Source organism: Marmota marmota, unplaced genomic scaffold (assembly GCF_001458135.2).
Source record: "Marmota marmota marmota unplaced genomic scaffold, marMar, whole genome shotgun sequence".
NCBI classification, from domain to species: Eukaryota; Metazoa; Chordata; class Mammalia; order Rodentia; family Sciuridae; genus Marmota; species Marmota marmota.
In genome coordinates this window covers 21463699-21489295 of record NW_026000221.1, presented here as the reverse complement: position 1 = coordinate 21489295, position 25597 = coordinate 21463699, and the positions used below count along the sequence as shown (strand labels likewise).

Below are 25597 nucleotides of genomic sequence, written 5' to 3'. Positions count from 1 at the left end.
TGTGCACATCTTGTTGATGGACAGTTGACTTTATGTGTGGTAAAACAGCAGCCTGACCAAGGGCAGCTGAAGGAGAGGTACTTTTGAAAACAAGAGCATTAGGCAAAATTAATTTACATGGAAATTCAAGGGCTGTACCCAACTACTTTTTAAATGGATAATTTTAAAAATTAGGTCTTTAGTACTGGAAATTTTGTCTCAAGGCTGTTTGCTATAGCTGAACCAAACATGTGCTTGCAGAAGGGCCTTTTTCCTGCTCTGCTTTCCCTTCTCTTACCGACTTAACAGGTGTGCTGATCTGTTCTTTAAAAAAGCTACAGACCCTTCAGCTTTCAGATGTCTTGGTTCTGGAAAGGTGGCTGTCTTATAGAACACGCTCAATGCAGTGTTACTGGAGACGTGCAGAATTGGCACAGAAGTAGACGGTGTGCTGGTGGGGGTTCTGTTCCATCAAGGAGTGTGTGTTCATTGTAGAAAAATGAGACGAGACTTTCTAGCCAGCACAAGTGAAAACAAAGTTCTTTTCAGTGGTGTTTCTGCAGTGTCCATATCTAGCCGTTATTGCTTGTCAGATGTTTTGTTCGCATGTTCATTGTGGTTTTTGGGGGATAGGTATAAGGGATTGAACTCAGGGGCACTTGACCAATGAGCCACATCCCCAGCCCTATTTTGTATTTTATTTAGAGACAGGTTCTCACTGAGTTGCTTAGTACCTTGCTGGTGCTGAGGCTGGCTTTGAACTCGTGATCATCCTGCCTCAGCTTCCCAAGCTTCTGGGATTAAGGCACATGCCCTGCCCCAAATGTTCATTATGGTTGCTTGTTTTTTATGTATAAAGTGATAACAGCTAGCATTTATTTGCCAGGAATTGGGCTCTGTCTGAGTTTGTTCAATCTATTCCTTACAACAGTGCTGTGAGGTCAGCAGTTGGCCACTGAGATCCATGGGTTCCATCAGTGGATTCAACCAGCCACACATGAAAAGTAACCAGAAAAAAACAATTATGTCTGTACTGAACACAAGTAGGTGTTTATCTTGTCGTTATTCCCTAAACAGTATAATAGGACTATTCACGTAGCATGTACATTATTTTAGGAAATACAGGTCATTCAGACATGATTTATAGTATAGAGGAGGATGTGTATAGGTTACAGGTAAATGTTATGCCATTTTATTTGAAAGACTTCAGAATCTGTAGGTTTTGGTGTCTGCAGTGGGTTCTGGAACCAGTCCCCCATACATACCAAAATAACCACTGTTTTTCTCCCAATTTAATCTTTATCCTAAACCTATGGGGTGGGTACCAATTTTACTAAAGAATCTGAAGCTTAAAAGAAGCAATATGCTTGCTCAAGGTCATATAGCTAATAAGCAGTGGAGTCAGGGTTTTTACCTCTCTCTGGCCCTGCAGTGGCTGTCCTGGGGATCTTGCCCCTGCTGCTCTGGTGGTCAGGCTAGAGGAGTGGTGAAGAGTGCAGAGTGCCAGGCCGTGGGTTCAGGCCGTGGCTCCCTGCCTCCTGCTGTAGTGAACTTGAGCACATTGCTTCACCTTCCTCTGGGCTTTTTTTTTCTTCATCTGTAAGATCTGTTTCCTAGGGCTGTGGATTAATACATGGAAGTTCAACTCAGATAGTGCTTGGCACAGTAAGTGCTGGATTAACATGGCTCTTACTATCTTTGTATGTCACTGTCCATGGCATATCTACTTACCTTAGGCTCACAAGACGGCTGCCATAGCTCTAGATGTTAACATTTGTATTCAAGGTTGAAAGAAGGAAAGCTGAAAGGTTTTTTAAAAATTTTAAAAAGGTTTTTAAAAAGGTTTTTAAAAAAATTTTTAAATATTTTTTTAGTTGTTGATGGACCTTTATTTTATGTATTTGTATGTGGTGCTAAGAATCGAACTCAGTGCCTCCCACATGCTAGGCAAGCACTCTACCACTGAGCCACAACCCCAGCTCCAAGGTCATCTGGTTCTTTACTCCCACTTTATCAGGAAAAGCAGAGGCTGTCTGCATACTTGTGTTTCCATCTCATCAATTAGAACTAGGGTGGAAGGCCATCCCTGGCTGTAGTAGAGGCCGGGAAAAGGTACTTTTAGTGATGTGTAGGGGTCACCTCTGTGGGCCAACAGTTACATTACCAGAAATTTGCATCTAATTGATACCACCTTGGGCAATTTGAAATCTTCCCTGGTGGGAATAACTACAGAAACCTGTAAATGCTGCACATCTGATCCCCTTCCCCAAGAGCCAGTTGTTAGAAATTGATCGGTTCACTTTTGGGGGCATTTAGCTCTATATGCCGGCCCAAAAGGCAGCAGGGAGAGAGGTGAGGAGTGGGATTAGGAATGATTGCTGGGTCAGCTAGCCACAGCATCTACCAAGGTCAGTAAACTCTTATGCTCTTTTAATGCCAGTGATTGCTGGAGGTCAGAGTTGAGGCAGACCTCTCAAGGTCATCGAGGACAGCCCCTTCATTTGACTGATGGGAATCTGAGGCTCCAGGACCATGTACTTTGATCCAGACTTCAAAGCCAGGGAGTGAAGCAGCCCTCCTGGTACCTAGAAGTCCTTGGCAGTCCAGTGTCCATTCTCTAGAATGGAGGGTTTGAAACCTGCCTTTCTGCCCCTGTGCCTCTCCTCTCTAGCCTGCTCCAGTTGTACCCACTCTAGTACTGCTTTGATCAGCTCTCACGGCGCAGGGAATTGGGCTGTCGTTATCCATTGGCTTCCCAGGAAGCCTACTTTAGTTTTGGTTTTTAGAAAACCAAAAGAGCATTAATTATTTTTTTAAATGAGACAAACTTGAATTTGACCTCTGCTGTAGTATACTACAGGCCAATGTATTAGAAATTGAAGAATGTATCTAAATCCATATTTGTTTATAATAAGAAATCAGCTTAGCTAAAGATGAGCTTTAGTCTTTCTTTTTTTTCTTTTTTATTTTTTTGTTGTCATTGGACTTTATTTATATGTGGTGCTGAGAATCGAACCCCGTGCCTCACACATGCTAGGCAAGTGCTCTACCACTGAGCTACAACTCCAGCCTGAGCTTTAGTCTTTCTTTAGAAAAGACCAGTAAACTTTTTCCATATATGTATATGTGACTCTCCCATCAGAGGGTAAGCTCTTCAGGGCAGGCCCTGTGGGCTGGCTCCTTTTCTTCTGAGGGTGGATATGCCCAGTGCATTTGGCATTCATGTGTATTTATTGTATGAATGAATGAATGAATGCCCAGCTTGGACTGGCTTCACATCTTCAAATACAGAAAACGAATTGGCAGCCGTTGTCTTAGTGTGGACTTGGGATCAGAAAGTCTGAACCTGGTGTTGGGGCCCTGTTGAGTCTGTTCCTTCAGTTGCTACAGATGAGGCATGGAAATGGGGTGCACTGATAGGAGTGTGACCTCACTGATGAGAAGATGAGGTGGAGAGGGGGCTTGGGGGAACTGAATATCAGAAGATGTACCTTTCCATAAACAGTCACTCAGACCTCAGTAGGGCTTATTTGGCTTTTGTTTACATTTGTATCAACCCAGTCTCTTGCCTGCTCTCTTGCCCTGTGTTCATGGTAAGATATCATGTTCTGTTGAAACCTTAACATCATCGTTTTGAGGAAATCTTAAATAGAAAAGAGATTCCTCATAGCTTTAAAGACAGAGATCTGTTTACATGACTTTTATTTCTTCACATGACCGAGTACTGTTCTTAACCAGTTCTGGATATGTCTTTATCTACAGCCCAGTTACATCAATGATGTGGGTCCCCCTGGTCGGAGCTCTCTGGATAGCATTGAGATGGCGTATGCCCGGCAGGTGAGCATGCTCTCAAGGACTTAACCCAGGAAAATGCATGTGAGCCTCTGGGAATCAAAGGGAACGATAATTTCATGTGAAAGTCAAACCCTGAAAGCAAGTTGGGTTTTCATGTAGAGTACTGGTTAATATTTTACCATATAGGCCACTGGAAAATTCTATCAAATAGGGTAATTGAATGACTCAGATTTGATGTGGGGAAATTGAAATCTGCCCTCTACACTGACCAGGCAACCCATATTGCATTCTTGGCAGTGGCTCTGTGTACAGTAAAGCCTTGAGAAACTACCCTGCGTAGCAAATGGAGTTCTGTATTAACTGAGTTACCTGGTGAGCCAATGGTGTGATCAGAAACCCTTCTTTCACCCCTTGCTGAGAGGTATGTCTCTCTGCCTTGGTAAGCATAGTGTTCTAAGCTACTTCATATCATTACCATCTTGAAGAAGCTCTCGATACATGGGGATCTTGCTTACGGTTGCTGATCATGACTGTGCAGGAGTAAGGGTGTAGACTGAGGTGCTTTAGTCTGGTAAGCACAAACTCACCACTGGACTGAAACAGACCTGAGGACAGGCATACCTGGGGTGGACTTTTTGAATAAAGCATTGCCAGCCAACTGCGTTTTATTATAATTTGTCATATTCTTCCATAAAGTATCAGAAAGGGGAAACATACCTGTTCCTTGAGTTAAAGGTGATGGGCTTCCACCCCTCTTAAGATCATCCTGCACCAGCAGCAGCCGAAGGACACCTGCTCAGATAGTACCAACTCCCATGCCTTTTGGGAAGCACGTTGGTGCCCCCTCGTAGCCCTCAGCATTACCTCCTTCCTTCCTTCTCTCCAGCCTGGAGTCAGGTGGTTGGAGGAATAAACAGGTAACAGTTATGGAGGGGAGAGAAGGGCCACAAGAAATTCTTACACCTTGTGCTCTTTAGCAGAGGTCTCTGGCTTCAGTTGCCAATTAATTAGTCACTGAAGTTCTGCATTAACCAAATACCTGGTAGGCTTTTGGCATTACCAGAAATCCTTCTCTTTCCCCTTGTGAAAGACATTTCCATGCTTTGTAAAAGTCTCTCTCCTTTAATATGCCATGGTCATTTCCAACTGCAGGCAGCTGAAACCAGTTTATCAGCTTCCCACAAATGGGTTCCCCTTTCTTCCCAATCCATGTTTTACCACTGTCCTCCATTTATTTCTTTCTGCTTCAATCTTTAGATCCATTCATCCTCCCTCCCTCTTTCTGTCTCTCCCCCTCCCTTCCTCCCTCCCCCTGCACATCAACACCCTTTAAATTTCACCTTCATTACAGGGCTGAATCTGTCCATTGCCATGGCCATCACAGGAATTCAGGCCTGATGAAATTATAAGCTTTTGAGGAGAGAAACTATGTGTTTTCTATATCTGCAAAGACAAAAACTTCCTACAGTATAACATTTCATAGCACTTGGAGCACCCGGATGTTCTGTATCTGTTTACATGGCCATCCCCTCCAATGGACAATGATTCTTTGCACCACATGTTAACATAGTACCTTACAAAGGGAAAACCCCTAATAAGTGATCATTGCCTGAATAAACATACCTTATCGTTTATTTTTTATTTTCATTTTTGGTACTGGGGATTGAACTCAGGGTCACTCAACCACTGAGGCACATCCCCAACCCTTTTTGTATTTTATTTAGAGACAGGGTCTCACTGAGTTGCTTAGGGCCTCGCTAAGTTGGTGAGGCTGGCTTTGAACTCGTGATTCTCCTGCCTCAGCCTTCCAAGCCACTGGGATTATAGGCATGTGCCACTGAGCCTGGCCCATTTTATTTAATCTTTATAACAGACCTGGACGCTAAATGGTATTGTTGTCCTCCATTTAAAATAGAGGAAATTCAGGTTCAGCAGGGTCATTTTATCTAACATCAGTGTTCTCTTCAGTCCTTAGAATAGCAATGACTTCTAATACAAAGTGAAGTCTTCCACAAGAGTAGAAGTTACTAGTTTTCACTATCGTTATTTTAGTACTAGAAAAATAAAATCCAGCTGGGCACGGTGGTGCATGCCTGTAATCCCAGCAGCTTGGGAGGCTGAGACTGGAGGATTGCAAATTCAAAGCCAGCCTCAGCAACAGGGAGGCACTCAGCATCTCAGAGAGACCCTGTCTCTAAATATAATACAAACTAGGGCTGGGGATGTGGCTCAGTGCTGAGTACCCCTGAGTTCAATCCCTGGTACCCCCCGACCCCCTACAAAAGCCAAAGTACCAGTGGCTTCCTTATACCTTAAACCTCACATAGTTTTAATTTTTTGTTTGCTAAATTTTTTGGAGAAAATTCTACCTAAAGAGCAGATTCTTTCCAGGAAAAACGTATATTCCAGTTGTGCAGCAACTGCTAATCTAATGTGTGGTGGCTACAACCTGACATTCCTTATTCAGTCCATGGACCCTGGACGTGGGACCATTCAGGCCTTAGACCAGGATTTAACCGGCCTTTGACTTCTAGGAAGTAGCAGCCGAAACCGTTCCACTGTCCTGTCTTCCTGTCTTCTTCCTTGGTCCTTGCTCCCTGCCTGTGGTGCTCCTTCCCCAGGACCACCTTACTCTCATTCTTCAGGTTTTTGGAAGGCTGGGAAAGCAATTAGTCTTGGTGTGTTGCCCTTAACCCAGGCACAGATCCAGAGAGCTGGCCAGTATGGCTGGCTCAGCACTGTGAGGAGGGGAAGGTCTGTGGAAACTTCTGACCATTTGTTGGTTTCGGAGCTGTTTCAGGAAATCTTAAAAAGAAGTGAAAATAGAAACTGTGCCATTTACTTTGCTTTCCATCATTCCAGATTTATATCTATAATGAGAAGATTGTCAGTGGCCATCTGCAGCCTAACCTTGTGGACCTCTGTGCTTCCGTCGCAGAGCTGGATGATAAGGTAGTGACCACAGCTAGCCTGTGTCAAAAGGTGGGGTCCCGTGTTCAAATGGGATTAGCAATTTGCTGACTTGGCTAAAGTGCAATTAAGAAACACTCTGTTCCATGGAGTAAAATTTAATTGTTCTTCAGAGGTTTATTTAAATAATTTTGGAGTTTTTTTTTAAATAATAATATTTTTAAAAATGTATCTTCAGAAAACCCAGCCAATTCAATTAATAGTTGCAAGAGTTCTCCTTAAGCTATCGTTGCTTTAAAGTTCTGACAGTTTGACTCTCCACTCATCAGTTTCCCTCCCCAGACAGACCGTTGAGGCCTCTAAGGAGAGCTGAATTATAAAGGTGACATAGTCTTAACACCTGCCAGCTCTTTGACTCAGGTAGCTGAGCTTTCTTCATACGCCCCTCATCCCGTTCCTCTCTGACCTCCTACCCCCAATTTTTATTCCCCCTCTACTCTTATCCCTGGACAACTTTCTCCTCTGAGGAAAAAATTAAAAAGCAAAGAAGTGAAGCCAGGCATGGTGGGTGCACGCCTATAATCTCAGCTACTTTGGGGACTGAGGCAGGAGGATCACAAGTTCAAGAACAGCTTGAGCAACATAGCAAGACCCTGTCTCAGGATAGAAAGTAAAAGGACTGGGAATGTAGTTGAGGGGTAGAGCACTGCAGTCAATCCTATGACCACACAAACACCACCAAAGAAGTCGGTGCTGGGTTCCAGGAGGGAGAGAGATCATGGAAGCAAACACCCGTATACAGGGTTGTTGTAAAATAGCAAAATGTAAGGCAACACGCACTTGGCTGGATATTCTGCGGTTTTAATTTTTGATGAAAACAGACTTTTGCCTTTTGCTTTAAAAAGGTGTAAGCCTCTTTCTCCATCCAGTGCCATATTCCTTAGAGTATTACCAGAGGTTAAGAGAAGACATTTTTTAAAGAGAGATTTATAGCCAGGAGGACTCAGGAGAGGGAGGAGGCCCGCTGTGTGATATTAGCACAAAGAATGCCTGCTTCTTCCTGGAGGAGCTCTAGAAGGGAGTGAGGGAGAAGGAGAATGGAGGCTGGGATGCTCACCTAGTGGGTAAGAGCCATGGCCTCTGGAGAGTCCCTGGGAGGACAAAACCTGTATTATTTAGTTTAAACTCTTGTTTTAAGCCTCAAGAAACTCAAATAACCTTGTAAGGACTAAAATGCAGCCCTAGAGTTTAAACTCTTAGAACTCTGGTGATTATAAACGTATTCACTCTCTCTTAAGGGAGAGCCCACTGAGATCCAGTGTTCTTGTTACTTTATGTGGCTGTAATTATGTAGGTGGTTGTGTCAGGCTGGATGGTAATTGATGTGGAAGCCAGAGCGGGGAGGGATGGGGGTGCTCAGAGGTGGATGGAACTTGGGCTGCTGGCAGAGCAGAGGTGCATCTTCTGCCCTTTGCTTGAGCCTGAGGGTCTCAGACAGAAGACATTCACTCGCCCTCAGCCTGCCTGTCGCCCAGGTCAGCGCTGTGAGAGCCGAGTAATTCCTCCAGCCCTGCAGCATTATCACGTGCAGTCTTGTTTACACCCAGAGCATTTCTGACATGTGGACCATGGTAAAACAAATGACAGATGTGTTGTTGGCACCAGCGACTGACGCCCTGAAGAGCCGGAGCAGCGTGGAAGTGCGCATGGAGTTCACCAGGCAGGCGCTGGGGTACCTCGAGCAGAGGTGAGGCAGCAGGAGCTCGGTGGGCCCGTTCCACTCCCCAACACCGGCTCTCCCCTGGGTCTCATCGTCTTTGGACTCACTGTCCTGTGGCCCCTGTCATTGAGACAATGAGCAGGGCTGAGGGGCACCCTGTTGTCAGAGCCAGGACTGTTCCTGCAGTGGTGACAGAGCACACGTGAAAGTCACGTGAGTGGGAGCGCTGTTAGATTGGTTCCCTTCTGCTCTCAGTCCCTTCACACAGAGTCCTCGTGGTTATTAGGCTGGAACGCGCAGGTCATAATTCTGCTTCCTGACGCGGTTCAGCTATTACACCTTAGGTTCTTTTGTTTCCTCAGCATTCGAGTCTTTATCCAGTAGGTGTCATCACGTGAAGCCTTAACCTTGCTGTCTTTCCAGTTCCACTCTTTTAATCCCCATGAATCCGAGGGTTTCCCAGATGCTAATGCCTGATTGCTTTGCCACTTTCTTACCAATCAGAGGTGGCTGCTGTTACATAAAAAAAATTATGCCTGATACATAAAAAATTATTTGGGACTGTGCCCTTGTGCCCTCAGTATTGTCCCCTTCATTAGTGGGGCCCATGCCATTCATCCCTCCCTGTGGACTCTCTCTCTTTCAGAGACAGAGCCTCTCCCTGTTGGTGCAAGACAGAAAGCCCAGCTGAATGTCTCACTAAACTGCAGCCTTTGCACTGAACCTCTGCACCTGCCCACAGCCTTGTGTGTTTGCCTTTTGTCAGCAGAATCATGCTTCATTAGGAAGTCATAGATTTCCTGTATGTAACTGAGGTGGTACACACTTGGTGTGCAGAGAACGGGTTTGAATGAACAGCATTAGACGGACACTCACCAGCTTCCATCCCCTGGTAGAGAGATCTTAAACTCCAAATTCCTCTAGCCTAGGCGTAAAGTTTTATAAAAATAATTCATGAGGCTTTAGCCAAATTTTTGTAATTAAGTTTTGGGTGTATTTGATTTCCCTCCACAAAAACCTGATGCACGGGTACTATTTATTCATTACAAGTCAGCAAAATATGAGCCACAATATTTTTTACACCATGTAAAAGCATACGGAAAATTTTTAAAGGGATGTAAATATATGCTGCTCAGGATCCTTCTATCTTCGTCAACCTCATCCTTAACTTGGCGCTGACTTCAACAAGGGTGCCAGCCTGCCTGCCTTTGTTTTTTCTCTGGCAAGTCATCCCCTTTTATTACTTATTATTTTATTATTCATTTCATTTAGTTTTAAAATATTATCTTGTTCCGTTAATTCCCTCAACAGCACTTCTCAGAGCTATTTTGGAGTATCCTACCCATGACTATCGTAACTTTATTTTCTTTTTCACTCTAGTGTGGCATTGCTCTCTGATGGCATCCTTTTGAAGGATTCATTATCACCTTTTTATAGACGAGATATTTTAGAATAATTAATCTCAGTTTTAAAGTATTTTTGCTAATGTTTTCTGCTGACAGTACACATACAGTATTTCAAGTGATGTAATGTACCAGATGGCAAAGTAGACCCAGTCCCAAATAATTTTTTATGTGTCAGGCCAAAAGTGTTGAGAAAATGTGGTGGGCTCGGTCCATCTCTTCCCTGCCACATTCTCAGGTTTGAGGCAGGATATATGTTTCTTAGTCCTCAAGGAATTTAACCTCCTTCTTCAACTTTCCAGCACACTAATCATCTTAATTTAAGCTGGAAGAAACCACAGCGGGCACCTTTTTGTTCCAGCTGCTACAGGACTCTTTATTCTCTTATCCAACCTCCGCTTTTAAATACTTCAGTGGTAGGGACCTGGTTACATTTGTTAAATAGTGTTTCTTTATCGTTATAAAAACAATACATATTTCTTTTTTTTTTTTTTTTTTAATATTTATTTATTTTAGTTCTCGGCGGACACAACATCTTTGTTTGTATGTGGTGCTGAGGATCGAACCCGGGCCGCACACATGCCAGGCGAGCGCGCTACTGCTTGAGCCACATCCCCAGCCCCAACAATACATATTTCTTATAGAAATTTTGAAAAATACCAAAAAGAAGACCCAAAAAAAGAGAAGATGTCCTCTACCTACATCCAGAAGCTCCTGTTACCTTGTTATTTTTTTTCACATTTTGATATGAGTATTTTGTTTGATTTTATTTTTTACACAGTTTGATACAAATGTGTACAATATATGATTTTTATAGTTTGATTTTTAATTCTTATCAGAAAGTATTTAAAATTATATTAAAACCATATATTAGAATATCAGTAACTTGGACAGTTTAATCTTGTTATGGAAGCACTTAAAAATAGTACAGAGGATTTTAAGAAGGATGCTTCCAAATAAAAAGGAAGGTAGAAAATTATCATTTTGCAATCTCTAAGGTCCTGACTGGTTCTGCAATGACCACCAGTGGAAACTAAAGCCAGTAGGTGAAAAGATTGTTGATAAATAGAAGAGTCACATGACCTCTCAAGTATACCCCACAGGTTACTTATGAATTACAAAGGGACTGATATTAAATTGTAGTGGACAGATCTGATGGACAACATCTGGAAGCCAAATAACAAAGAGAGTCAACCTAGAGGCTCATTATGAGACCCTGCAAGAAAGGTTACTCAGTGGCATCCATGTGGGGTCATTGGCAAAAAAGTTGAACCTGAGTCAAATCTTGAAGAAATGATCCAGCTTTGTGGGACATTCCACCAGACAGCTGGCCTGGGTTCTTTAAAAAAGGTCAGTGTCAAGAAAGACAAAACGGGAGGTAGAACTACCCTAGGGCAAGGGAGATGACAGTGCCATGACATCTGGTTGCCATATATTTCCTGGACTAGATCCTGGATTTTAAAAGAAAGCAAACCAGCCAGGCATGGTGGTGCACGCCTCTAATCTCAGCTGCTCGGGAGACTGAGGCAGGAGGATCACGAGTTCAAAGCCAGCCTCAGCAACAGGGAGGCACTCAGCATCTCAGAGAGACCCTGTCTCTAAATAAAATACACACTAGGGCTGGGGATGTGGCTGCTCAGTGGTCGAGTGCCCCTGAGTTCAATCCCTGGTATCCAAAAGAAAAAAGAAAAAGAAAATAAACCATGAAGGACATTAAGACTTGAATATAGGTTGTATTTAGATACTACTACTGTTTTTTAAAAGAATATATTTATTTTTTAGTTTTAGGTGGACACAATATCTTTATTTGTTTTATTTTTATGTGGTGCTGAGGATCAAACCCCGTGCCTCATGCATGCTAAGCAAGCGCTCTTAGCTCCAGCCCACTACTGGTTTGTTAATGTCTCATAATGAGCCTCTAGGTTGACTCTCTTTGTTATTTGGCTTCCAGGTTTGTTAATGTTTCTTGGTGTTGTGGTGTTGAGGTTAAGTAGGAAAATGTCCTAGTTCACATAGAAAGTTTAAACAGAACCCACTGGAGAGCCAGGCAGTGGGTGGAGCAGCCCCTACACATCAGCCCTGGAAGCCTTTGAGGCCCACAGTTGTGTTCCTATTGAGTATCTGCCATGAGGAGAAATCTGTTATAGTGATAAATAATGTATTTTATTTCATGAAAAACATACTGTTTCCTCCTGTGTGATGGGTTTGAAACCCAGGCCCTGCTCTGTAGAATCACAAACTAATGTCATGGGTGTGGACATATTGTGTGTAATGTGTGTTTTCAACCTCCTGTTTTTCCCTTTTACATTTTTCAGTTATAAGAATTACACCCTTGTGACTGTGTTTGGAAATTTGCATCAGGCCCAGCTGGGTGGTGTGCCTGGGACTTATCAGTTGGTGCGAAGTTTTCTGAACATTAAACTTCCAGCTCCCTTACCTGGACTTCAGGTATTAGCAACCTCTGTGTGGTCAAGATTGCCCCAGAGCAATTGCTCTTAGGTGTTTGCAGTTAAAATGTGTATGTGTAGAAAAGAGACCAGGGAGGGGTGAGGATGGGGGCCTGGTCGTGTGGAGTCCAGGGTGAAGGAGCAGGAGAGGAAGATGGTATTGGGTTCTGGACGTATTCTAAAGTTGAGCTGTGAGGACTCTCAGAGGAACTTGGGTGTGAGACGCAGAGTCAGAGATGACTTGTGAAATTTTAGCCAGAAGGGTTTCTAGGATGCAGCCCTTCCGAGCTCACCATCCAGCTAGGGGAATCGTCTTATAATCAAGCATCACTCGATATACAATGCCCTAACCTGGGGGATCTAGATAGAGGAGGCTGGCTTTGTACAGAAAGTGAAGGTCACACTTGCTCTTAGAGAACAGGTGTTCCCCAGCCCAGGCCCCAGAAAGGCCATTCCAGGTGGGGAGAACTGCGGGAACAAGTGCGCCGAGGCTACAGAGAGCACCTGGAGAGGGGGCATGGGCAGGGCTCGCCAAGGTCGGGCCTGCGGAGAAGGCCTGCACGCCACACTCACAAGCACTTTGGTCTTGGTCCACAGAGGGGTTTAAGTGGACAGGGGACATGGTGCCATGTGAGTTTTGGAAAGATCTTGCTAGGAGAAGGGAGGGAAGGGCTGAGAAAGGAGGTAGGAAGTACATTCTCCAGGGCAGTCAGGAGAAGCAGGGCTGGGTGAGTGCAGGCCTGCTGTGCCGACAGTAACAGGACTGGATTCAGGTAGATCCTGCAGTAGTGGGGGAGTGGGGACAGAGCTGCCTCAGATTCCTGGGGCTTTGAAGTGTCTGACACAAGGAGCTCAGCATTTGAATGAAGGAAATGGCTCCTGGTTGGTGGTTGGGATTTTATACACTTGGGTAGATAATGATGCTCCCTTATTGGTCAGTGGTGTTTTTAGCCCTTGCTTCTTGGGGCTAGTTGAAGTTGAGTTACCACAGAATAATGGCATCTGATGACTGCCAGCCACTGGGATTCCTTGGGGAAAACAGGACTGGCTGTAGATTCCTTGGGGAAAACTGACTGGGTGAGTGGACTTCTAGGGGCAGGCTCCAGGGCCACACTGCCACTTCCTAACTCACCTGGACAGGTCACTCAGCCTCCCTGCCTCAGTTTCTTTGTGGAAAACAGGGAGCAAGAGGCTGTTAATGGTTCTTACCTCATGGGGTGGCTGTGAGAATCAAGTGACTTGGCCTAGGAGAGGGACTGCGCTGGGCGCTGGCACACCAGGAGGCAGTCAGTGAGCTTTGGTTTGTCACCTGAGCACCATCTGTCCTGTTTCAGGATGGAGAGGTGGAGGGCCACCCTGTCTGGGCATTGATCTACTACTGCATGCGCTGCGGAGACCTGCTTGCGGCTTCTCAGGTGGTGAACCGAGCCCAGCACCAGCTGGGAGAGTTCAAGACCTGGTTCCAGGAGTACATGAACAGCAAGGACAGAAGGTACGGAGTGTGGTGGCCCATCGAGAAGCCACGTGTAATCCAGGGGGTGGCCTTCACTGACATCATTCCCTTTTCCTTCACATGCTTAAAATAAATTTCTACTTGGGGAAAAAAGAAGCTTAGAAAGTGAGCAGAACTCTTGGGAACATGACTGGAAACACAGAAGGAAAGCTCTGTTCCCTCATGGCTGTTTACACACGCGCACACGTCTGCATTTGGGAGTTCCCTGATCCAGCGAGTGCACAAGTGTGCTGGGGAGCGTGATCTGACTTAGCATGAACACCCAGGGCTCATCAGGGTGCTGGCTAAAATGGACTGTTTGTATTACAGAGTCCTATTCTGGTGAGCCCGATGCAGAAATATGTTGTTATAGACTTCATAACTCAAAGGCTAGAATTAAAAGTTTATAATATGACCTTAAATCAATTTATTAAGCTTTTTAAAAGTTCTGTGACATTAAGGAACTAGCAAGCATTAGTCTTCTTCTGGATTTTGCTAACATAATTGGATACAACCTCATATTCAAGCCTAGTTGATGTGTCTGTGTATAGAAGAAATAGCAGTGGTCACTCCAGCTGTACCTATGACAAACAAGGGCAGTGTCAGTCCTGCCATGTCAAAATGTTGTCTGAAAGTGCAAGTCCCTGTCTTGCTCATATTAAAGTAGGGTTGATGTCTTGGAGTTCCCTGTGATGGAGACCCCGAAGCAAGGTTTTGCATGCAGGCAGTTCATTTGGGAGGCGACCCCACATGAATGAGGGAGCAGCAGTTCAGGGGGCTGAGGCCGTTGAGGGGAACTGCTCAAGAGCTGCTGTGGCGCAGTGGAGCGCTGGTGCGTCAGCATTTCTGACCTGACCCTGCAGGTCCTAGTGATAGAGCTGGCAGCCAGGAGTGCTGGTACTGGGCGGAGTCAGGCGGAAGCAGAGGTGCTGCAGGGCTGAGCAGCTCGGCTCTGGGAGATGGGTGCTTTCACTTGCCCTGGGGATGTGCACTGAGCATGTCTGTCTGGTCCCTTGTCTTTAGATTGTCCCCAGCTACGGAAAACAAGCTCCGGCTTCATTACCGCAGAGCCCTCAGGAACAACACAGACCCCTACAAGCGGGCCGTGTACTGCATCATTGGCAGATGCGATGTCACTGACAATCAGAGTGAAGTGGCAGACAAAACCGAGGACTACCTGTGGCTGAAGGTCAGCAGTGCTTTCTTGGCTTGGGCAGGGCATCAGCCCTTTGCTCTACCCCAGTTCCGGCCACAGGTTTTACCTGCTTAGTGCGTGATGCCAGTGAGGCTATCAGCACCAGTGGCTTTCTTGTCTCCTGGCTCCATTGTTTAAATTTTCAAACTCCCTGCTAATAACTGCAGTCTCTGCCACAGACTCCAGCTCACAGTGTTGGGTGTGGCTCCTGAGCAGCCGCACGCGTGGCCCGAGATGTAGTTGTACTAACGTGTTTCTTTTGGGGTTTAGTTGAACCAAGTGTGTTTTGATGACGATGGCACCAGCTCCCCACAAGACAGGCTCACTCTCTCACAGTTCCAGAAACAGCTGTTGGAAGACTATGGTAAGATCTCGGGCACAACCACCTTCTCTCCTCTTACCCACCTAAGGCAACTACCTTAGGTGGGTAAGAGGAGAGAATCATTGATCTCTGTCTTGAAATTGATCCATTCAAATTGAAGTAGAGGCCATGTGGCCCTATGGAATGAATGTTTCTGCTTATTGGTCATCAGCAGTAAATGATTTCCTCTAATTCCTCAAACTGCTGTGGGGAACGTTTGCTCAGGGAGAGGACTTAGCTGCTGCCTCCCCCTGGCTCTTGTCAGTGAGCATGAAGAAGAGTACAGTGTCTTTGTCTTCCCTTTTTCTCCTCATTGTTTAAAAATCTGGGGAGGAAAGGATGGAAGACACCCCTGGTGGCCAGTAGTTGTTGGATCCTGACTTATGACTGTGAGTGAACTGAAGCTTCTTTGAAGTCTCCTTTGTCTCTGTAGGAAGTGGCTCCTCCAGGTACAGGGCAAGCAATGCCTGCTGCACTCGGGTCTTTGACTCTGCTTCTCTCTAGCCTCGTGCAGTTTTACAGCACAGCCCTACTTGCCAGTCCAGTTGTGAGTCTAGAGAAGGTGGAGGATCAGGTCCATTTCACATGGCAGTTCACTGTGTCCAGAGTCCCCTCCGTTAATTCAGGCTCGTGCTGGTGCTTTCTTCCCACCCAGGAAGGCCAATAGGCGCCCAAGGCTTCTGCTGGGGTTTGGGCTGCCATCGGCAGCTTTTCTCAGTGGGCTTTATTCCCCGCCCCCAGGTGAGTCCCACTTCACGGTGAACCAGCAGCCCTTCCTCTACTTCCAAGTGCTGTTCCTGACAGCGCAGTTCGAAGCCGCCATTGCTTTTCTCTTCCGCATGGAGCGACTGCGCTGTCATGCTGTCCATGTGGCCCTGGTCCTGTTCGAGCTGAAGCTGCTTTTAAAATCCTCAGGACAGAGTGCTCAGCTCCGTGAGTATGCATGACTGAGGACAGTGACGCCCCCCCATCCGTAATAGTGGCCAAGGAATCGCCACTGAGTCTTTGGGCAGATGTAATCAATCATTTCAGAACAAAGAGATGATTAGGATTGAGTCCTTGCTTTCTTCCCCGACTCGTATTCCCCGGAGTGTTAAACACAGGAAGTGCTGGGCAAAGGGCTGCCTTTGCGGCCAGATTGCCTGAAGAATGGTACAGGCAAGGTAGCCCCTGGAGTCCTGCGTCTGGTTCCATTAGGCTCTGGCTGTGATGACCTTAGAAACCCCAGTCAGCCAGTCTTCTGTGCATGCTGTGTGGGTGGTCTGCGGTATTATCTTTTCATTCAAAGACCAGCACGTGAAGACTGTTTTCTTACCACCAAGGCTGTTTTTCTGTCGTCTATCCAAGGAGAGAAATCGCAGTCAGGGTGGTGGAGGGGACTGTCAAGAGCTTAATTGGGAAATGTGGGTTGGGCTGCAGGAATCGATGATGCTGAGCCTAGTGGTGTGGGTCAGAGGAGTTGTGTCCCCAATGTCTCCCATTTGGTGCTCCCTCTTCTGTCCCCCCACGGTACAGTCAGCCATGAGCCTGGTGACCCTCCTTGCATGCGGCGGCTGAACTTTGTGCGGCTACTCATGCTTTATACCAGGAAGTTTGAGTCCACGGACCCAAGGGAGGCCCTCCAGTACTTCTACTTCCTCAGGTACATTTGCTTTTAACCCCGTACTTCACCTAGGGTTGGTTTCTGCCATTCTGAGAATGCCTGCTGGAGACCTTGTGTCCACACCAGACACTGAGGTGCTCCTGTGCCTCCACAGGGAGGAGAAAGATAGTCAAGGAGAAAACATGTTTTTGCGCTGTGTGAGTGAGCTGGTAATCGAAAGTCGAGAGGTACGTCAGCCTCCTCCCCACCCCCCACCCAGCTCTCAGTTCCCAAGTTCTCTCCTTAAGGCAATGCTGCACGTCTCCCTCCGCATTTTGTGTGGATGTGGCGTGGGGAGGAGGGGGGCTGTGTTCTTTGATTTCAAACAATGAAAATATTGATTCTGGTGTCATTGTTGCCTAGTTTGTGTAGGATTCCCCGTCACCCCCATTTTTTCCCCTCTTTGCCTCCAAAGAACTGTGTATTACGTTTGTATCCTTGTCTGGTAAATTGAGTAAACTTTTTTTCCTCCACAGTTTGATATGATACTTGGGAAACTAGAGAATGACGGAAGTAGAAAGGTGGGTCACATGTGTCCCTGGAGAAACGTTGGCCTTCGTTGGGGATTCACGAATGTCCCAAGAATACAGGCAGATTTCAGGATTCAAAGTACTACTGATGCAGATCTGAAGTTGCTTAGTATAAAAAACAGAATGAAAATTATAGATCCAATGATGGCTTGATTTTACACATTTATGTCTTTCCTTAATGTGTAAATTTATGATGAGGTAGCTTTTCTAGTGGCGCCTTAGCAGTTTCCTTGAGACTCACCATTGGGTGTCCTAGCAGAAGGACAGAAGCCCTGTTGTCAGAGGTCAGCCCTGACCCTAACTCCCTGTGGCCTCAGGAGTGTCCCTTGCCCCTCAGGGACTCACTTTCTTCATTCGGAAAAACAGATGTGTTGGCCTGAAAATCTTGAGATGGGCTCACACCATCCAGCTCAGAAGAAAGGCCCATGATGCTGATGGTGGTGGCATGTCGTCATCCCCCGCTGCTTGTTGGGCAGGGACGGCTGCCAGCCCTATGCTGATGCCTTGCATATGGTTTCTTATTTAATTGACACAATAATCCAGCAAGGTGGGAACCATTATTATCTGTTTTCCAAGTGAAGAAATGGAGAGCAAGATCACCAGCTGCAGTTTGAACCCGGTCCTTTTGGCCTCAGAGCTCATGTTCTTTACTGGTTTCCTGTGCTGCCTCCAAAGTGAGGAGGCAGGTCACCTCGACTTGGTTCAGCACTAGTGGAGATCAGAATACACAGTCCATCGTCCCTATGCCTGGCTCCCGAGGCCTCTCCCATGTTCTCTTGACCATTTGGGTGCTGTTGAGTGGTGATGGTGATTTTGGTTTCTTAAATGTCCTGACGCCTCTTGCCATGTATTTTCAGCACTGAGTTCCTTTTGCCATCTGTCTTAGAAAGCAAACCCCAAATCTTTCAAATATTTTCCCAAGCCTCTTGAGTTTTCTCTGTGGTTCCTGAGCATCAGCAAATTTAAAATCATTGATAATTTCACTTACTCCCTGGGTTATTTTGGAAATCAAAAGCACGGATGTCTTATTGCTGACTCCTCTGTGTCTTCATTGAGTCTGCTCCTTCGTGTTTCATTTCCTTCATCTCTTGCCATAATTTTAATAGGACCTTATATCTTCAAGAAAGCCAGGGTCTAGCTGAAGAAATATATGCATTGCTCAGGGCAAGCATTTTCAGTTAAAGTATTTTTTCTTGAATCCTCTTTGCTTCTGTGTGTTTAAAATAATAGCTGTGTGCACCCATCTCTCTCTTCCTCCCCCTCCATAATTTGTCTTGTCAGCCTGGAGTCATAGATAAGTTTTCTAGTGACACAAAGCCTATTATCAACAAAGTTGCTTCCGTCGCAGAAAATAAAGGACTGTTTGAAGAAGCAGCAAAGCTTTATGACCTTGCCAAGGTAAAATGTGCCCTCTCCCCTCTTCTGCACTTGATAGACATGCTGGCCTTTTGGCATTTAATGCACCAGCGTTTCAGCATCTCTGTGGTAGTGCTCCCCAGCTGAAGCATTTTCTCCACCACTGAGGCAGTATTAACTGTATAATTTCACCAGTCAAGGTGAAATTCCCAGTTTACACTGTTACTTCTGCTCCTAAGATGTTTCTGGCCAAACAAGAGCTGCATACTGAGTGGTGTCCTGTAGGCACTGCGCGGTCATCTCACTTGTTAGCAGCAGAAGCAGCCATCACGTTTGTCAGTGAAGCTGCTGGTAAACATGCCATCATGCTCACCTTCTGGCAGCCCCAGACATGCTGGTGCACAGTGTGTGCCCGAGAACGATGGCACAGCAAGGGCCTTTTGAGAGAGCTGGAAGATCACCTATGGAACACGTGACTGTTGAGAATTGAGATGACCTAAGAAGCATCACATTCTTCCTGTTATCAGAGAAGACAAAGAAGAGAGTTATGATTCATGTTTTATTAATTTAAAAAATGTTTAGATTGAGGTGTGACTCTGATGTAGAAAGCATACATCTATTACGTATACAGCTGTGTGTCTTGCAGCTGCTGCCCTCCTTAAGACAGACCCGTCACCCCAGGAAGTTCCCTTTTTGTCTTGGTTATTTCATTTTTCTTTGTTATTGATTATTTCCTAATTTTAAAATCTTGACCAGAATGCAGACAAGGTTCTGGAGCTGATGAACAAACTGCTGAGTCCTGTTGTTCCTCAGATCAGTGCCCCCCAGTCCAATAAGGAGCGGCTGAAGAACATGGCGCTCTCCATCGCTGAGCGGTAAGGCCAGAGCTGGCTCTGAGGGGCCAAGGCCCCTGTCAAGCCATCTGGGCCTGCCCCCGTGCGTGTCGGCTGTAGTAGGCAGCCATAGCAAACAGCTTTCAGGGTGCTCTGCCCACTCCCCTGCCACCAGTGCTTCCCATATCCTAACACCTGGTGTTAGGATAACACCTGGCTTTTTTGCCCAGGGGAGGGTGTGTCTCGCACACTGGGTTGAGTTCCAGGCCCTGTGCTCATTGTGTGCTGTTACTTACACTTTCACTAGCCGTTTCAAAGGCTTTAGGAACCACGCTAAGATGGAGAGAGGCAGATTCTTATGGCCAGTGTTATAGAATCCCCTTCAGTTGACTGAGTTATTCAGACTTCAGCTGGTTAACTCCCAGCTGAGACAAAAGATGTTATTTTTTTGTGCCTTTTACAGAGAATAATGGATTTGGGATGCTTTCCTGGGGTAACACAAAAGAACAGTCTTTGGCAGATGAGATACTTCCACTTACCAAATAACCCCTAGCCTGGGCTGCTGGGCTTTTTGCCCATCAGTACCTCCCTCCCTCACTAGAGATTCATAGATGCCAAGATGGTGGTTGAGGCTGTTTTGCATCATGTGAAATATTTGTAGGTAGATTCAAACCAAACCCCTCCTATCCGCGCCTGCACCCCCTCCCCACACACACACACACACTCAGCACTGTTTCCTGCTCCTCAGTCCCCCTCATCCACAAAGTTTGAGAGATTCCAGAGCATTTGAAATGCTGTCCCACCATTATGTAGTACACAGAAATCAAACCCCTTTTGTCTTTCAGGTACAGGACTCAGGGAATAAGTGCAAATAAATTTGTGGACTCCACATTCTACCTTTTGTTGGACTTGATCACCTTTTTTGATGAGTATCACAACGGTCACATTGACAGAGCCTTTGATGTAAGTTTCAGGAGGGGTGTTTGAAGTACAGGTTAATGTATGCCCTTGAAAATTCAAAGTGCCTCCTGGACTTCATTTAAAACAAAGAAAATGTCACCAGTGTGCCTGTGAAATGAAAAGGGACAAGTGTGATCCTGGGAGTTCAAGGGGATTTCTGCATTCCTTGTTTGTTGTTGTTTTCTTCTGTTTTCTCTCCTCCTTTAATCTGAAAAGAGGTTTCTCAAAGTAAACCTCTGAATTTTAAAATCGTGTCAGAAAGTGAGGGTAAGAATTGAGTTAGTCAGCAAGTTAGAATCAAAGCCTTTGTGTGTACGAAGGAGAGTCGCTTTTTCTGTGAAAAAGCCCTTTGAACACGGTGTATGCTGACGGTTAAATTTAGGAAGATGAAGTGACTGCGATGCTTTGTCATATGAGGCTGATGGTTGTTCGTTTTAAACAGATAATTGATCGCTTGAAGCTGGTGCCCCTGAATCAGGAAAGTGTGGAAGAGAGAGTAGCTGCCTTCAGAAATTTCAGCGATGAAGTAAGTCCTTTTCTTTCTGAGTTATGGGATCCTGTTTTCCTCACTTCCACTGGAAGCTTTTTTAACATGTAGCTAATAACTATGAGCTCTAGGTACAGTAACCACCCAGACTGTGTTTCCAGATATCCCAGTTTTCCTGTGAGTATATGGAACATGTTCTTGGGAGAAACAGGTTTCTGGTTGATCCTCTGAGGACTGGTTTCATTTTTTTATGGTCCACTTTTACTAGAGGGTGCTCTAATGCTTAACTCCGATCTTGAATAGTTTCCATTGGATGCATGAAACATGTCATGATTCGCTGCCGTTCTTCCCTTCTCAGAAAGATTTTGCCCAGAAAAGCAAGTGCATGACCAGTGGAGTAGGTTATCACCCTAGGAGCCCCAGAGCCCAGAGCAGGATTTCAAGCACATTGCCACTGTGTGGCCTGGGGTGCTTGCTGGGCTACACACTGGAATCGCTAGGAGAGCTTTAGTAAACGTTCCTGTGCAGGCCCTACCGCCTGAGGTTCTGCTTTCCCTGGTAGGGGCTATGGTCTGGGTCCCCGTCCCCCCACACACACACACACTGCATCATTCCTGTGTGCAGCCCAGGTAAGGCTTTTCTCTCAAGCACAGAGAGTTAGACTCCAGAACCACCTGGTTCTGGGATTCTCACTGGTGAGGTTTTACAATGGTTTCTCCTAAAGCAAATTGCCTCTTAAATTAAAAAAAAAAAAAAAAAAGTTTCTATTTTAGAGAAGGAAGGCCAGCATAGGAGGGCAAGTCTACTATGGCACAGAATTAGAAGGTCTTATCCCTTGCCAGTGGCCCCTTCCACCTGCTGTGAGCCTCGTTTCTTTGTTATTTCTTGCCATTTCCTAGACACATTGTTCACTGCAATATGGGCTAAAATATGCACCAGGGCCTGCCTCATAGGTGTCCCCGAGGGCTCTGGTTGGGCCATGCGTGTGCAGAGGAGGCAGCTGAGTCTGAGGCTGGGTGGCCAGCACTGGGGAGGACTGGTGTGTGCATCCTGACCTGCAGATGTGCAAATCCAGCTGCTTTTGGTAATCACTGGGCCGCCCTGCCAAGAGATCACCGTGAGGGGAGCAGGAGGAGTGGCCACCTGACCTTCGGAGCAGCATTGCTCGGGGATCGCGGTCACACTTGACGCTCCAGCCCCATCAGCAGCTTCTTGGTGATTCCGGCTCTTTGCCAGCAGCTGTGGGATGTGGTGTGACAGGCAGTCAGCCGCCCTCTCTCCACTCGCTGCTGGCTCTTTTCCTTACTCCCTGTGTTTCTCTCTGCATAGATCAGGCACAACCTCTCAGAAGTTCTTCTTGCCACCATGAACATCTTGTTCACACAGTTTAAGAGGCTTAAGGGGACCAGTCCATCCTCGGCATCCAGGCCCCAGCGAGTCATCGAGGACCGTGACTCTGTAAGATCCCAGCGTTCGTGAGAAACATTGCTGAGAGCCACCTTTCTGGTTTGGAAAGTCATTACACTCTTAGGACACCATCTGACCCTAATCCATGTTTTTCCCTTACAACGTGGCATCTGGGTAGACCACAGGTCAGGAGGATTGCTCTTCTCAAGCTTAAAAAAAAAAAAAGTGCTAGATCTATAAATATCACCTTTGAAGAAAATCAAACAGATGCTAATTTATAGTTGATTCTACAGGACTTTCTGCTCATTTTAAGTTATAAGGTCATTTTGTAAGTCTCAGCTCGTTGGTAAACATTTTCATCAAAACCATACTTTATTTTTTTTTTTTATCAACACATTAATTTAATGTAAATTGCTTCTCTTCTGAGTCTCACAATGGCCCAAGAGAGATGACTAGGACAGCATTATTACCCCAGCTTAGATCAGGAAACAGGCCTGGAGTGGAGAAGCAACTTGTTTGCCCTGTGGGCCCCGCAGTGGTAGGTAGGAGCAAGGGCCATGTCTGGAAACTGGGTCTGTCTGACACCTAAACTTGTACCCCTTCTGTCACCTGTGGGGCTTTCAGTGAGCCCAGGTAGGTAGAACACTGAGATAGGTAGGTAGATAGGGAGATAGAACAGGTTGATAAAACACAGCATCTATTCTCCAATTGATTTGACAAAAAAAACAGAGGTAATTGATGCAGTTAAGCCATGAAGTCAATTGGGGTTTTTTAAAATTCTCTTTCCTATAACTTTTCCACTTAACATTTGATGAGACTCTCAGGACAGTGTTGAACAGCCAAACCTGATTTGGGCAGTAAGAAACTCTGCCAAGCCTGCCTTCTGTCTCCAGTGATGTCTACGGCCCCCATAGGCACTGTCCTTAACAGAGCTTCTTTTGGGGATGCTGGTAGAAATTTAGCAATATGGGTGACTATGCTCAGAGAAGATCCACTGAGTGGTCAGCTGGTCCGCCAGAGTACAGAGACATCACAGGCTGCCCCTCGCCCTCAGGCAGATGAGAGCCTGTTCCTGGGTGTACCGTGGTGGGCTCACCGTGTGCGCCCCTTGGCAGGCTTCTGTGTTTATGGTGAAGGAACCCAGTGCAGGGGTGTCTGTGGATACGAGTGTTAAGATGGTGGGCGCTTCCTGGTGCTCTGAGCCGCTCACAGGTCAGGGAGGACCCGCCTACAGACAGGAGCTGGTGGCCTGGCAGCCATGTCTCTCTTCTGAAGGGAGCTGTCACAGCAGCACCTTCAGTGTGGGGTTCAGGCTCTGTTTTTAGGCACTTGGTTTTCATATACAGTGAGCAGAACCATTCTGTTCTCCTCCTGCCCACCGTTCTTCTTTTTCCTTCTGAAAGGGTGGGGTGAGTAAGACTGGAGAGAAGCTTACATATCAAAGCTGCTAGACCAAGTGGTTTCCTGGTTTAAAGTGAAATGCTGTCTAGGAGGGGGGCGGTCCTTTTCATGAACACCCCCCCATAGAACTTGTTTAAGGCAACCAAATCAGGCACAAAAGCCCAAACACTTTAAAGATTGACTTTTAAAGGAAATTCATTGAGTATTCTCATCACATTAATAAGAATACACAATTGCCAATTTTTTTCACATAATAGGTAAAAAGTGTTTGCTTTTCAGTTTTCTGAAATGAAAATCTAGAAAGTAAATCTAGGAAGTGTCAAGTGTCTCTCATTTTTCTTAAAAGTGCTATTGATCCAGAAGGTGTTTGTAGATTGCCCCTGTTTAGTCCAGATGCTGTGTCATTTCTTATTGACAAACATCCTGCACACTGCAGCACGGGGCACCCCAGGCCACCCCAGGCCTTCCGTCTTGGTTTGGCAGCAGTCATCTGAAGCTGTTCTCCTGGGTTTCTTTTGTTTTTTTCACTTGGGAAGCAGAGTGAAATTTGACTTTTTTTTCTGTTTTGGAACATCTGAGTTTAAATTTGTAGGGGCCTCTTTTTCCCTCCTAGAATAGAGAGATAGAACAGGTTGATAAAACACAGCATCTATTCAAGGGTTCATTAATATTATTACCTGGGAATGGAGGGCAAGCACATGTCAGGAGGGAGAAAGGGACGGAACAGAAGGAAGGAAAAGGGGAGAGGAGGGGACTTGGGGCTGCCCACAGTCACAGCCCTCGCCTCTGGTGTTGCAGGTGCCTCATGGGGGCCTCAGAAGCTCAATCCTCGTAGAGGCAGATGGCCAGAACCCATCCAGGAGACAGAGAGGCTCAGAAAACGTGAGCAGGCAGTTCTGAAGCTCAGGGCTGTGTCAGAAATAGTCAATGAGGTGGGGCAAGGTGGCTCTCCTGACAGACCCATCAGTCTTGTGCTTAACAGAAGGCCTGTGACGCCCCATGGAACCAGGGCCCCAGTGGACAAACTTAGCTAACCCTGCACCACACCGAAGGAGTCTGACAGTAGCAGGTGGAACTGTCCTCTGCCCACTAGGCTCTGTCCTTGGTACCACAGGATAGAGAATGGAAGAACATGGAGGTGGTTCTCACTGCCATATCTTGATCTGAAAGTTGACCAGTTTCTTACTCTTGCTCCCCTTTTTCTCAGCAACTCCGAAGTCAAGCCCGAGCCCTGATTACCTTTGCTGGAATGATACCCTACCGGACATCTGGGGACACCAATGCAAGGCTGGTGCAGATGGAGGTCCTCATGAATTAAGGGCATGCCTTGGGGCTCCTGGGATTGGACACTGCTGGTACATTAGGCGCGTGGGTCCAGTGGGCTGGGGTTTCTGGTTCTGTTTCTGTTGTGTTGTTTTGTTTTGTTTTTTGTATCATGTATTTTTGTCAACACCAATAAATTTCTTTGATTTGTATTTTTTTTCAACATTCTTTTTATTTTCATTGGGTTGTTTTTTTTTCCTTTGAAATTTTGTTTAAATTTTTATTTGTCTAATGGAGGAAAATGCTGTCACTAGTTCTTGGGCCAGAGAATGAGAGGCTATTTAGGTATCTATAAATTGATCTTAAATGATTAAAAAAATTTACCCAAAATGAGCAAGGAAACAAAGCCTTCAGGA

General features: G+C 45.8%; 1 protein-coding gene and 1 long non-coding RNA gene across 5 annotated transcripts in view; one reads left to right on the top strand and one right to left on the bottom strand.

The window, feature by feature from the left end:
* Positions 1-25393, top strand: part of Nup93 (nucleoporin 93) — a 98380-nt gene extending 72987 nt beyond the window's left edge. For all 4 annotated transcript variants that reach the window (XM_015488705.2, XM_048792158.1, XM_048792157.1 and 1 more), the window contains 17 exons: positions 3742-3816; positions 6637-6726; positions 8292-8431; positions 12123-12255; positions 13589-13746; positions 14770-14935; positions 15212-15305; positions 16044-16235; positions 16818-16944; positions 17060-17132; positions 17421-17465; positions 18756-18872; positions 19587-19705; positions 20509-20626; positions 21066-21149; positions 22440-22568; positions 25126-25393. In XM_015488705.2, the coding sequence (XP_015344191.1) occupies positions 3742-3816; positions 6637-6726; positions 8292-8431; positions 12123-12255; positions 13589-13746; positions 14770-14935; positions 15212-15305; positions 16044-16235; positions 16818-16944; positions 17060-17132; positions 17421-17465; positions 18756-18872; positions 19587-19705; positions 20509-20626; positions 21066-21149; positions 22440-22568; positions 25126-25236 (1971 nt within the window). In that variant the 3' untranslated portion in view covers positions 25237-25393. The remainder of the gene's footprint in view (positions 1-3741; positions 3817-6636; positions 6727-8291; positions 8432-12122; positions 12256-13588; positions 13747-14769; positions 14936-15211; positions 15306-16043; positions 16236-16817; positions 16945-17059; positions 17133-17420; positions 17466-18755; positions 18873-19586; positions 19706-20508; positions 20627-21065; positions 21150-22439; positions 22569-25125) is intronic.
* Positions 1011-4880, bottom strand: LOC125612962. Its single transcript, XR_007343456.1, has 2 exons — positions 4492-4880; positions 1011-1598 (listed from the first exon to the last, which is right to left on the bottom strand). It is a non-coding gene; the product is annotated as an uncharacterized LOC125612962 (long non-coding RNA).
* Positions 25394-25597: the final 204 nt, after the last annotated feature.